The sequence below is a fragment of the Coloeus monedula genome (genome assembly GCF_965178545.1).
Source record: "Coloeus monedula genome assembly, chromosome: 4".
Taxonomy (NCBI): Eukaryota; Metazoa; Chordata; class Aves; order Passeriformes; family Corvidae; genus Coloeus; species Coloeus monedula.
In genome coordinates this window covers 28,627,299-28,641,391 of record NC_138784.1, presented here as the reverse complement: position 1 = coordinate 28,641,391, position 14,093 = coordinate 28,627,299, and the positions used below count along the sequence as shown (strand labels likewise).

Here is a 14,093-nt window from a genome sequence, read left to right as displayed (position 1 = left end):
GCACACCTTGCAGCAGAGTTCAGAAGCTTTGCACAGTAGCTTTCCATCTTGAACTGTGCATTGGCAAAGTGCTATGCTGGAGGTGATTACCTAGTAAAAGTCAGAACCAGCTTGGGGGTTAAAAATTACCCAGTTTTCCTTCATAGAAGGTAGATTAAGTTTTGTTCCTGCCCAGCCTCTTCTGGCTCTTATCCACAGCTGGATAGGATGGAAGTAGTCTTTGCTGCAAGTACTCTGGGTTTAGATCAAGGTGCTCTGCCTGTATCTGACCATTTTGAGACGTGGTTTTCAGCAGCCTTCTGTATCTTAGACAGAAATGACCAGGCACCTGACAGCCAAGCACAGATGACGGAACATCTCTCTCCTTGGGAGCTCTGGAGTTGCAGGCCTTTTGGAGTTATTTGTGAGTGCACATTGGAACAAGGGGGAGCAAGTAGAAGTCTGGTCCGTATTAAGTTGAACTGTGAAATCATGTCTGCGTTGGTCTGGTGTCTAGTTGCCTATCTGAGAGTATAAATGTCACTGAAGAGACAGAAGCTAGCCATGGGGTACAAGTGGCATGTCCTAATGTCACCACAGCAGATTAGGGCATCAGTCTCTCTGGCCCAATTACCCTTTATTTACTTATACAATGAGTAAGAGCTTCCAGATGTCCTGTTGAGGAAGAGCAAGAAAGAAACTTATGCTCTACACCTACCAATCAATTTATTGACCATCTGAAGAGGTTGCCCTAAATCAGCTTTTGACAACATGAAAGATGAGAAACCTTCCAAGCAAAGCTTCAATCAAAACCAGCACATCCCCACTCAGTGCAATGAACTGGTGTCGTCCAAAACAAGTATTTGTTGTCAAAAAGCATGACCCCTTTTTCTCAGGAAGGACATAAACGGGCTCTGGCCCAAACCCACAGCTTGTGCTGCTCAGAGCTTCATGCTCAGTGTCCCTTGTTTGCACTCCTTCAGGAATTATGTTGCTCAAACCATTCAAACAATAACATGCATTTAAAGTATCAATTACACAGGATTAATAGAATTTTGATTCTGCTTCTTTATCATTTTTGACATAATGTAAACACAGCAAGTGATAACATGTACCGAAAAACAAGTCATGTTTCATAACTGAAACACAAGCAGCTATAAGGAAATGCACATTGCTCTGGTTTCAGGTGGCATCCTTGGTTCTTTTACAAGTAATGTTAAGCAAATTGTCTTTCAAAAGTCATCATGACCAATATGGCATGAAAGGCTGGATCCTCCCATGTGGATGCTTCCAGTTTTGGAACCAGCAGCAAATCTGTATGATGGCCATGTTCTAAATCACACCAAGTGAACCTGGAAAACAGGACTAAATGTTTTTCTGTATTTTTCACATGCGGAACCAAATTAGCTCTGTCAGTTTGTGCTGTGTGACAGAGACAGAACTGCAAGTGTTTGCTTTTTGTCATTGCTACAATAGTTATTTAACTGTCTTCCAAACTCAGAGAGTGTATTTCATTGTCTTCTTGTAACACTTTGACCAATCTCCACTGGGCCTTATGTGATGCCTCATCTCACTGCTGCTGCGACTCTGTTTTTGTAAGATCTACTGACATCAGTGGGATTCAGTGTTTAATAGCAAGAGGGGTAATATTCACATTTCTCCAGCACCCTCAAATTAAAAAGGCCATGGATGTGACTAAACAAACCCCAGACTGTCCTATGGGTTCCAAATGGCTCCTTCCTTGTGATTGTATTGGGCTCATTCCCACTACAGGACAGTTCTGTGAGGTGTTCTGGAAGTCTGTATTACTTGGAAGGACATTCCTTTCCTGTTATTTTTCATGTAGATGGGCCACTGCATTGGGAGATTGGTGGAATAGATTTTCTTCTGTAGATGAGACAAAAATATTGAACCCTGAACTTGGAGAGATGCTGCCCACCTCTCTGAGCTAAGTTGTGAAAATAGACTTTGAGGGATTCTCCTGCTTGTAGGCAAATGTGGGCATGGGCGAAAACAACTGTAAGTGAGGGAGGAGAGCACTGGAGGCCTGGTGACCATTGTTCAGCAGTGATGCAAGACCCTTTGCAATTTGCTTTGGCAGCCTGGGAGCTCTCCAACTTCCAGTAATTCCTTGCTTGAGTGTGAAGTTTCAGACTGTGTGGAGTTCAGCTGTACCTACACCTTGTGTACCTACACTGTACCTTGCAGATGAAAAACAATTTACGCTCAATTTCACTCCTGTGTAGTGCCAGGACAGGCCACTGTTCTCTGCTGCTTACACAGGGATCAATTTGGAAACCGTGCCAGAAAATGGCCGGCTTTTGGTAAAAAACAAACAAAATAATTTCAAAACAAAATTTACAAAAACTGATGATTTGTTAGGAAATCAGAGGTGTGGGATCATGCCCTGTATGTATACATACACGTATGGATGTGGAAGGTGTTTGCACTTCATGCAATGACCACAGTACACCATCACCAAACTCTAGACAGACCAAGGCCTCAGAAAGATTAAGGAGCTACCAGTTGCATTAAAGTAGATGGGAAAAAAGTGGGATCCCATAAATGTTCTTGCTGAAAGGAAGACTGCTGCAGGAGCTGAACCTCGATTAGGTAATGGTGAAACCATTTGAGAGAAAAACTTTAAAAACACACAACTGCAGGCAAAGTTTCTCATCTTAAGTTCACAAGCCAACCAACACTAAGACACAGAGATATGGGGATCCAGGTTCCATTTACTCCTCTGTTCATGGAGCTGCCTGCTAAATTTCTTTTACATCACAGTTATTGTTGGGAATAACATATCAAAATTAATCATTGACTCCTAATTAGACAGTGAATTTTTCTCACAATGCAATACTTCAAGGAAAACTGCCCTTCTTTAACTTTTGGAAGATTTTGATTGCAGCAACTCCTTCCTATGCAGCATCACTTGTCACCTTGAGAAGCCTGTTGGATTTTGGTGTAAAGGAAGCTCATTGCTGATGGTGTTCCATATTTCTGAACATCAGTTAGTGTTTGGATTCACCCTAATCTCTTCTACTTGCTGTGCTTGTCCACACACTGCTGTTTTGAATTGCTGGGCATACTATAGCTGTTTACCTGACTAGCACCGTCACGGGCTTTGCTTCTCCTGGTTTAATGCTCCTGTTGTGGTTTAATCCCAGCCAGAAGCTAAGTACCACGCAGCCGCTCGATCACTGCCTGCCCCCTTACCTTGCAGTGGAGAGGAGAAATGGAAAAAAAAGAAACATAGAACTTGTGGGTTGAGATAAAAGCAGTCTAATAATCGAAACAAAATAAAATATAATAATAATATTTATAATGATGACAATAATGATAATTTTAATTTAAGGGGGGGGAACCCAAAAAAACCAAGCAATTCACAATTCAATTACTCACCACCTGCTGACTGATGCCCAGCCCACACCCGAGCAGCAATCAGCATCTTCTGGCCCACTCCTCTCAGTTTATATACTGGGAATGTTGTTCTGTGGTATGGAATATACCTTTGGCTAGTTCAGATCAGCTGTCCTGGCCATGGTCCCTCTCAGCTTCTTGTGCACCTGCTCACTGGCAGAGCATGGGAAACTGAAAAGTCTTGCCTTAGGGTAAGCACAACTTAGCAACAATAAAAACATCAGTGTGTTACCAACACTCATCTCATACTACATTCAAAATGCAGCACTGTACCAGCTACTAAAAAGAAAATTAACTATCCCAGTCTAAACCAGGGCAGATACCTAAGAGAAATCTCCCACAGTCTTGTTTAGTGATTTTCTTAGCTTTCTTTTTAATTATTTTTTTGTCAGCCCTTTTTCTGTTAATAGTGTTTGGACATGACAGAATTACCCTGCAAGGATATTCAGAAGAGCAGTATCATTATCGATATTCAAGAGCAGTGTCATCAATATTCCTTTTGAAATTTGGATAAGTTTCTTAGAAATAGTCACCTGGCAACTGCATTTTGAGCACTGGGATTTTCTTTTACTGAGATATCCCGTAATTGTTACCTCTTTACTTCCAATAATATCACTAGGGTACATTTTCAAGCATCCTTCTAGAAACATTTTTCCAGCAGTAATTTTATAGAAGTGCCTCTTGCACAGACTGTGTTCTGTTTGTGGGCACTAACAATGTCATCCTATCCAAATCCTGTATTTGGAGGGGTGTAGATTTGTGAAAGGTCTTTGCTTCAGACCCTAATCATAGGAAGTCTTTCAGGGTAACAACTTGTTTGCTTGGAGTGCTTGTCCTCTCATGCTTAGCTTGTCTGGAACACAAGGACAGAAAGAGTGACTTGCTAAGAGAGAGATCAACAAATAGAAAAGAGCCAAAGGATCATAAAAGTCATGGTTTATGTTGACATTTTGAATGACACCTTCTTAGTTGTTTGTTTTTTCTATTTCTGCATTCCACTGGAATTTGAATGAATGCAGTTTGCAAGAAAAATAATTTAAATGTGAGTACTTAATGGTCTTGAGGAGGAAAGTTCAGATTGTGTAACCCACTAATACCAACACACCTTTTAAAATCAATAGTCAGTGCTCCAGGATTGAAGGAAGTATTTAAGTTAGCCTTGACTACTGAGCATTAAAATCTGAATGATTAGGAGTCTATAATGCATTTGCTGCAGAATTCTCCTCTTTCATTTAAAAGAACAAATTTCAAAATTTATTTATGGACTGTCCATGCAGTGAGATGTAGCATACATAATTATTTGCTCAAGAGAACAATTAGTATGGGAATAAAATTGTGGTACAGATTTTACTTCTTTAACTCAAATGGATAAATAAGTTACATGTTTGGACTTTATTCCCATGGCATTGGGATCTTTTGTTTATTTAAGGTGTCCAATTCTGCATCAACAGAATTACAATTCAACTAGTTTGCTTACTTGCAGTTAATGTATGAGAAAGGGCTGTCAAATGTTCACCAGATTGATCAACAAAAAATTGATTTTTTTTTCTGAGTAAATTTTTCTGAATTTCCATATTTTGTTTCTGTTGTTTCCTTTTTTTTGGTTTATTTTTGGCACTGTCTGTGATCCAAACTCAGTTCACATGTTCTAGCTGGTGTTATTTTGATATGTGTTTGCTTTAGGTGTACTGTGTAGGTACTTTCGGTTATGCAGCTTGGCTCCCTACTGAAGGAGAGAGACGGGCTCTTCAGAAAGAAACTGTTGCTTTGATATGCTCCCTGGAGGAGCCTGTCTCTGCATTTTCTATGGAGGAAGCCTCTGGAAATGAGCCTGCTAACTGTGCCACTTCAAAATACTCTGAAAAATGTTGCCTGCAACTGCCCCAGTGACCTAACTAGCTTTTCGATTATTTTGATTTATTTTTCTGTGCATAATCCAGAGGGTCTATCACCAGTTCTGACATCTCCCTTACTATCTGCCTCCCATCCTTCTTCGTAATTGCTACTGCTAAATCCCCTGTGCTCCCTCAATCCTTTCATCTCTGCCCCCATCTCTTTACATTAAGAAACTTTCTCCTCCCTCTCACACTTCTTCTGCAAGAATTGCCTTTTTTTTTTTTTTTTGACACAAAATCCCATGAGGCATTTCTTCCAAAATTGCTGTTTCCTATCCACTTCATTCCTCCAATTTTTTAATGTCCCTAGGAACCAACTGCCTTGCCTCCCTTTCAAACCCCTTTTTGATAGTCCTCAGTTCTTCTACTCTGTGTCAAGGCTGCCCATGCTGAGATCATATATTGCTTGGAAATGTTTGAAGGCAGTCATGCATATTTACACCAGCTCTGTGTGTTTAATTGGTTTGTTTGTCAGACATCCTCAAAGCAACATCCATCACCAAAAGTAGATAAGGAAGGAGGTGTTTCCCTCAGGTCCGACCATCTGCGTTTGTTGTCTTTGTTGTCTTTGGCTTGGTTTGTTTCTTCTGTTTTCCTCTATAACATGAGATTTGTTGCACCTATTTCTGTTGCTACTTGGACATTTCAAATAGCAAATCCCTGGTTTTTCTGTAGAGTGGAAATGCTGCCAGCATCCTTGGTCTCTCCTGATATGCTGCTGGGACACACCGCAGTTTTTCTGGCCTCCTGTACTGCAGTCTTATGGCTGTTGCAGGATGCTAAGGAGTGGTGGGTGATCTGTGGTGGGTGGGAGACAGTGGACAAGTGTCATGTGGATGTTTATGACCAAACTCCATGGCAGGGGGACTTTATTAATCCAGGCACACTAAGACTCTTAAAATTAATGTCCGTTTCTTTAGAGTACTGCTATCCAGTATTAGCATGTGTTCAAATAGGCTACCGAGTGGGGTTTGATGAAAATGTGGATTTGGGGCTAAGGCAATGGGGAAGAAATAATAACTTTAACATGCATTTTTAAATAGGCAAAAAAGATTGTGTCAATCCAGCATCATCATAAAGCCTCCACAGCTTCTGCACAGTCAGGTTAATACCATGTGGTAGTGTTAGCAATTTGCAAACTTGGTGAAGTTTGCTGTGATGCACGAGGAAGCACAGCAGTAAATGGCAGTTGAGGAGAAGCATTTTGGCTGCAGTTGGATTTCAGGGAATCCATCTCTTGGCACAGCAGATGCTCTGTATCTGTACAGTACCATTAGCTGATCACCATTTTAAAGGGGCCTATTTCATCTCACTTCAAACGAAGCAGTGGTGGGCACCCTGCACGTGCTCATCTTCTTCTACTGGCTATGAAATATAGCCCCCCATGCAGCCAGTGGCTATAGCCAGAGAGGTGAACTACACCCCTGTGGTAAGTGCTTGCCCAGTTCAAGCAACCAGGACTTCATCTGCTTCAGTGTCTTTTGGGTTTTCTCTCTTACTTGGAGGTTGAGGCTCATTTCCATTTCCTTTATTACTGAAGTGTTAGTTTCCATCTAGATATCTTTTTTACAAGGGTCTATTATTTCAGTATGTTTGTTTTATCAGCTGTTTCAATGGCTCCTGTTTGATCTGATCATAAATAAGACCCATAAATCAGTATTAAAAGCAGCAGCAGGGTCCAAAAACTTACTTAAATTTTATGGTAAGAAGGGACAGCCCTATTTTTTTCTTAGTGTTATCAACATCTCTACAGTTAGAGCATCAATAAAATTTTTTGGTGTTTTTCTGGTCGGTTGGTTGGTTTGGTTTCATTTTATCGTGTTTTGTTGGGGTTCTTTTCTGCTTTATATAGACCAATATTGGAAATTTCTAGTGAATATATATAATTTAGCAGCCAGTACCTGCAGCTTATGACACAGTGGAAGTGCCAGGAAGGGCTGCTTTGTCCCTTGATGTTATATAAGTTCTTCCACTTTTCTAAGCTACCCACAAATATTTCCCTCAACAGTACACATCAAAATTAGACTGCTTCCTAGCAGTCTCAACTTAAGGGTATGTATCAGTTTAAATGTTCTTTTCCTTACAGTACACCTGCAGAGCTGAGATTCTTAGACCTTTTCTTCAGAGTTTCAGCTTTTGTACACTATGTCTCTTGGATCTGTGAGATCAGGAATGGATAACTGAAGTACTGATTCTATTGGAACCTGAGAACAAAGTTAGAGCTGCATGAATACCATGACAGTTCAAGCTTCAAACAAGGAAAAAAAAACCCCAGAAAATTAATTAGCCAAAACATCAAATCTAGGTACCTAATTTTTGTTGCATGAATGAGATGAATGCAGAGATACGAAGAACAGTACCAATTGCTTTGTACATTACCTTCTATTCTATGCCAGGAACATACCATTCCTTTCAGTGAGCCTGGACTTATTTTCCCCTGAATGTCATGCTGTAAACAGACTGTTAGTAGTCCCAGACACATGACAGACAGCCTGAAATCCAGATGGTCTCTGTCAAATTTTAATGGTGAGCGTGAAATGCAGGAGAGCATTCAGATCTCTTTTGGGGTACAAGACCCTATCTTGCCTTTTAATTTTCCTTTCTGTGCCCCATGATTCCTCTGTGAATCCTCCTGCTGCTGCTTCTATTACTGTTGCTTTCAACAAGGCAACAGCAGGCTGTTCTGCTGCTGCCGCTGTGGCAGAGCAGTGGATGAGGAACAACAGCAGTAGCCACCACTGCAAACCTCTCCTGTCCTGGGGCTACCTGTATACATGTGGTCTGTGCAGAAATCAGACCCTTTTTCTTTCTAATACAAATAAATTCTAAAACTTTCTTCTCGACCCCAAACCACCCCCACCCCCAAACAACGAACAGAAAACCAAAGCCTAAAAAATCCCCAGGTATGGGTTCCTACTGGGCAGAAAACTGGCATGAACCAAAATTGTGCCAGGGATTGTGTTGATGATTTATTGGTGTGCATGTTCAGTTTACTTCAAGAGACAGAGCTAGTGCAGTGCACCTATTTCAGCTCTGCAGCAGGACCCTGACTTGCAATAGAGGAGTCACTGGCCTAGGTGTGTCAAGGGGTTGAATCAGGTTGTCAGTGCCCCTTTCTGTGAGGAAAGTCCTTAAGTTCAGGATATTTCAGACAGAAAATCTGGCATCTATATTCCAGCCCCTTGTTCAAACCCCCTTTGATCAGCAAACCTAAGAGTAGGTGAAATTCTCCCCATCACTCAGCTAGCATTGACCTGGAGTTCTGCATTATTTGCAGAATCACTGTGCTTCAGGCATATTAGAAAAAATGTGGCCAAACAGTTCCACCAGATTGCAGAACAGGATTCCAGTATCTTGTCTGCTTTGATTTTGAAGTGCTCTCAGCAACATCCTACATAATCTTGTAGGGTTTTCTCCCTCAAGGCAAGGCAAAATGCCAGCTACAAGCTGAGGAGGAAACTGGCAGTGAAAATATGTCACTGTGTTACAAAGGGCTCTCCTTACTTTGCAGGCAAATTTAAAAAATATAAATCTGTTTGCTTCAGTTGAAAGAATACACCAAACTGCATGATGCATCTGTATAACTTGCCTTCAGCTCACACCAGCTCCCCCCTATAGGAGGATTTTGAAAAGCTCTTGTGATGCCGTGGGTTTACAGCCATGCAGCCCCTGCACCCCAAGTTGTTCTGTGGCGTGGCTCGAGATAGGCAAAGAGAAAGGCTTCTGGGTTCACAACCTGCTCGGATAACTGTCACCACTTTAAGGCTCTGGTTACTTATTTTGGGTCTTTAATATTGATTGAGCAACCCAGCTTTGGGCATCCAAGCTTGGAAGTAGTTTGGCCTAATTCACAGTTGTTTCTGTTCATCTATTATCCTGTTACGTTTCATTCTGAAAGGGAAAATCTTCTCACAATATAATTACTTATGCAAACTCCTTCCCTGGCACATCTCCACCATGCCTCTATGAATATGGTAGGAAAATGAAAATTTGATCTTATACCTGTGTACTTATGCAATCTACAATGTCCTGTGGTTAAAAATAGGCTGACCTGGCTGCTCATTGTAACATGTAATATTTACATAGTGCCAGGTAACATGTCCTTTAAGTCAGAAACTCAGTGTCATACAGGCTTCAGGAGTATGTGCTGTGCTTGTGATTAATACATATAAAAATATGACAGAAGTAGGGCAATTTGGTAACAGTTTGGATACTGTGTATTTATGTGGTTATCGATCCATGTCTTGTGGGGAGCATCCACAGGGTCAGTTGTAGATATGCGCATATAATGGGGTCATCCAGACTTTCTGAGACTACCAATTCTAGGGTACAATTAATTCTAACACAGATGTTTCAAGTACAAGAATGTGTCTAGATCTTTAGTGAATACAAAAAGGAGCCTGAAGTTAAATCTCAAAGGCAGACACATGCACTGTAAATTGTAGAGGGATTCCTTGTGGAACAGGGGCATATGATACCCCTGGAAAGATTGGACAACCCAGGGTTGCTGAGGAAAAGCCCCTGAACAGGCTGCAGGCAGGCCTGGAAAGCGCCTGGCTGCAGGCAGCCTTGAGAGTCCTTGGCAAAATTATCCACTGGTCAGCTCCCCCAAAGATTAGAGGCTGTCTAGAGGGACTGGGTGTGAATCTTTGCAAAAGTAGATATAAGCTTGTATAGGTAAACAATAAAGGGAGAACGATGCTCAAATCGTATCGGTGTTCGTGTCGTTACTCTGGCCGGCTCTCCAGCACTCGGGCCCCCCCAAAAGTAAATATGTAGGTTATCTGAGATTAATTCTGCCCTGTGAGACCATCTTGGGTTAAATATTGAGGTATTTTACCTCAATTACTATTATTAGGCTAAACTACACATCACCAGAAAACAAGCCTGCTTCGCTTCTACATAAAATGGCTCTGGCTCTTGCTGAGTCCAGCAAGAAGATTTTGAACTGCAGGACTAAAAATCCAGGCATGGAGGAGACATAAGAATCTTAGACCTGTTTCAGAAGTGCTGATAGATTAGAGTCAGGGACTGGTGGCTGTAGCCCACACTGGGTGTTTGAAGAAGTCAGATCTGCATGGGTAACTGCTTTGGTAGACATGCATGCACTGCTTTACAAAGGTTTCTTCTACGTGCCTCTACAGGTATTACTACCAATAAGCCATTGCTCTTCAGAAGGCCATCTGCTTTAAGGTCATCTGCTTTTAATTTTTAATGCTGTTAGCAGAGATTTATGAAGGAGAATTGCTGACAGACACCATCAGAGAATCTCAGGCTGTTGGAGCTCGGGCCTGCCCAGAGATGGAAGAACAACATCTCTTATTGCAAAAGAATAAGGCCTGAGGCTTGAGGTATTGCAGTCAGAATGGAGTGTACGTAGTAAGGATATTGTTAACATAGCTGCAGCTCATACAGAAGTGGGGAAGGGCCTTTCTGGGTCACTGAACCTTGCCAGCTGAGGCACCAGACCTTCTGTCATGGTCATAGTGGTATTGATAACTGCACTACTACCCTGAGGCTCACTAAGATGTATCTCCAAGTGCAGTATTCAGTGCTGGCTGAAGTGCAGTCCATGAGTAGCTCTTGCACCCAGAAACACCCAGGAACATCAGCAGCTGCAGATCTACCCTGTCTCAATCTTCTGAGAAATTGCCAGTTTACAAACACAAAGAAGCATTTGTAGCCTTTTAAAAACTTCTTCTAATGTCTTTTATTTTTGCTGATGATGACTTCTGCAACAGCCAGAGCACACCTGAGCTCTTCTCCCCATCACTTTGCATGAATGTTAGATTTTGCTCATTTCCTTGAATGATTTTGTAATGCATGCATCCCAAGAAGTTCTACAGCTCTGCAAGATGCTATTTATAATGGAAAAAAAGATCTTGTAGACTGTTTTCCACAAGTATACAATATGTAAGAGACATAGTAAGTGAATTTACTAACCATTTCTGGAAGGTTATTTGCGCTCTTAAACAGTTACATATTGGTGCCTAAGCTCTTGTGGATCTAGACTTCTTCACATGCTTTTAGCTGCACTTTGTATGGAGATATTTGGGCTTGAAACCACTTAAGCCAACCTTTTCAAACTCCAATGCCAAATTAGGCATTCTCTTTCCACTTAATGCAAACGCCAGAAGTCCCTTCTATTCCAACAGCAGAAGAGCAAGGTCTAAAGCTAACAGCTGTCTCAGTAGCTCTGACTCCACAGGTGCCGAAGCAAGCACGTTCCCCTACCTGCCCAGATGACTATCATGTTAATGGCTTACTGCCTGCCTGTGGGCAGCCTTTCTGGATGCACCTGTCAGTGTTTAACCTGTTGGGTCTGTTCGAAGTTGTGGGTCTCTACGTGCTCCTAATAGTGAACTTCAGCCGTGCTCAAATCCACCCTTGTCTCTCGGTCTGGATAACCTGCACGCCTGGTTTCTGAAAGCGGCCTTGAGCTGCCTGTAGCAGGCAAGGCAGGCAGCCTGGGCAGGGCCAAAATCTCAAGTTGTGCAAGACGCAACCTCAAGCAGTCGCGTGGTTCTGAGGTGCTTGTACTACACCTGCCCCCACCAAAGCTCCTTCCAACCTTAAGTTCACCTCCCACCTTACTCACACGTCCTTCCCCTCCCGCAACTGCAGCCGCAGGCAGAAGCTTCCACAGTGGGCCGTGTATTGCAAGGGACGACCAGTCCGTAACCGTATGCTCTTGTGCGAGGATTTGGTTTGCATGTACTTTGTCTGCGAAGAGTGGGTTTGTTTAAATTTTTGAGGTCCGGACAAAATCTGTACTAAGATCAGGGACCTGGGTAGTGGCCGTTTCGGGACGAGCCACCAACGCTGTGCTGTGGGCTGCACTCCCCCTCATAATGCTTTCTCCATAGCACAAACTGGTCTTCCCTGGGCACCATCGCCGCCTCCCCCTGCTACCGAGGTGCCCCAGCCCGCCGCCGTACACCAGAGCGCACAGACAACGGCGGAGCAGGGCTGCTCTGCCCCGAGCCCCCAAGGAAACGCCACTCGCCGCCAAGGTGAGACGGGGACAGGACCTCCCACAGGCCCGGGCACACCTCCCGTTCCGCACCGCCACCCCGCGCCTGCCCGCCCCTTCCGCCGGCGCTCCCGCCCCTGCTCCCGGCAGCCCGAGCCCGGCATGGCGGCGCCCAGCGCGTAGGGCCGCACGTGTGGGACTCGCTGTGGGGCCCCCGCCGCCGCCGCCGCCGCCGCCGCCGCCATGAAGAGCAAGCCCTCGGCCCACAAGTCGGGGAACACGCACCGGGTGAGCGCCCGCCCGGACGCGGCCGCTGGCCGGGGAAAGGGACCTTAGGCTTCCGCTGTTAGTTTTAGTTCAGCGGTCGTGCCCGGCTGCCGAAGCGGCACCGGGGCAGGAGGCGTGAGGGCGGGCGGCGTGGCAGGGTCTCCTCAGCGCTGCCAGGGTCCCGGCCGAGACAGCGGGGCCGGAGTGCGGTTTCTGCCCCGTAGCCGGCAGCTCCATCAGCCGGGTCACCGTCCCTGACCCGCAGCTGGCGCACCACCGCCCTAGTGTACAAAAACGACATGATTAAATGAAAAAGTAATACCCTGTAAGGGTATTTACCAGGGCGTTGTTTCAGGAAAGCTGAGAGCGGGACAGTTTGTTGAAATCTGGGTAGATTCCTCTGCATCTCCTTCAGTGTGTTGTGCAGACGTGTGGGCTGCGAGCCTGGGTTTTGCAGGTCGGGGGGTAGAGGGTCTGTCCCGCTCCTGGGCGTTTTAAGCACGTTTTGCCTTAGTCTTCTTGTAGGGCTGTTATTGAGGGGTTTTATCTGGCAGCCCATCTTTAGAAGTGGGGTGTCTGTTTGCAGTATGTATGCTATCGAGAGGGATTTAGAAGGGCTGTGCTCAAAACTAAGCAAGAAATGTGTGTTTTTGGTTTTCAGTTTCTTACCTTTTCGGAGCGCCTAAGCAATATTAATATCGATATTATTCATCGGATTGACCGAACTGGGAGCTATGCTGAGGTGAGAGCAGCACTTGTGATTGTTTTCTGAAATCGCATCACAAGTAGATATACTCCATGAAAGAGTCACTTAAGAAATTTATTCAGGAGGAAATTGGAAAGAAGCTCCTGCAAGAACTGCTTTTCTTGGAGCCTCATTTCATGCTTTGTTCCCTTTTACTTTTTTACCTGGTTTGCAGTATTGCCATAGAGACACTTTGACAGTACCACCATGTTGTTTTCCATGTGGCTGGTGGGCCTGTTTCTGAAGATGAAAGATGCTGCTGTGTCACTTAGCAGTCCTAGGACCAGACCTGGACTGGAAAGACTTGCAGGTGCTGAGTAGTTGTAATAGAATCAGAAGTTTGAAAATCATAAGTTGGAAAATACTTCTAAGATTATTGAGTCCGGCTGTTAACCTAACTCTGCCAAGGTCATCATTAAACCATGTCCCTAAGTGCTACATCTGCGCATCTTTTAAATATTTCCAGGGATGATTACTCAACCAGTTCTCTGGGCAGCCTGTTTCAATGCCTGACCACCCTTTCAGTGAAGAAATTTTCCCTAATATCCAGTCTAAACCTCCTCTAGCACAGCTTCAGGCCATTTCCTCTTATCTTATCACTTATTACCTGGGAGAAGAGATTGGCACCCACATACTGGCAGCATGTGTATAAAGCATGAACATGTGTCTTTATTGATCACAAGGATCATTTATATGGGTCATATAAATCATCGTTATGATTATAGGGATTTGCAGGTTACTGCCACCTGGCCTACTGGATTGTTGTTCTGAACTTCCCACTCAATAGCTGTGAGGATGCCAAAAGAAATTCCAA

At 43.8% G+C, this 14,093-nt stretch overlaps 1 protein-coding gene across 1 annotated transcript in view; it reads left to right on the top strand.

Annotated features, from left to right (window-relative positions):
- Positions 1-12,424: 12,424 nt before the first annotated feature.
- The window catches only part of UTP20 (UTP20 small subunit processome component), a 63,843-nt gene continuing 62,174 nt past the window's right edge, over positions 12,425-14,093 (top strand). Inside the window, exons 1-2 of the mRNA XM_082281106.1 lie at positions 12,425-12,555; positions 13,196-13,276. Coding sequence (XP_082137232.1) covers positions 12,511-12,555; positions 13,196-13,276 — 126 coding nt within the window. The 5' untranslated portion in view covers positions 12,425-12,510. The remainder of the gene's footprint in view (positions 12,556-13,195; positions 13,277-14,093) is intronic.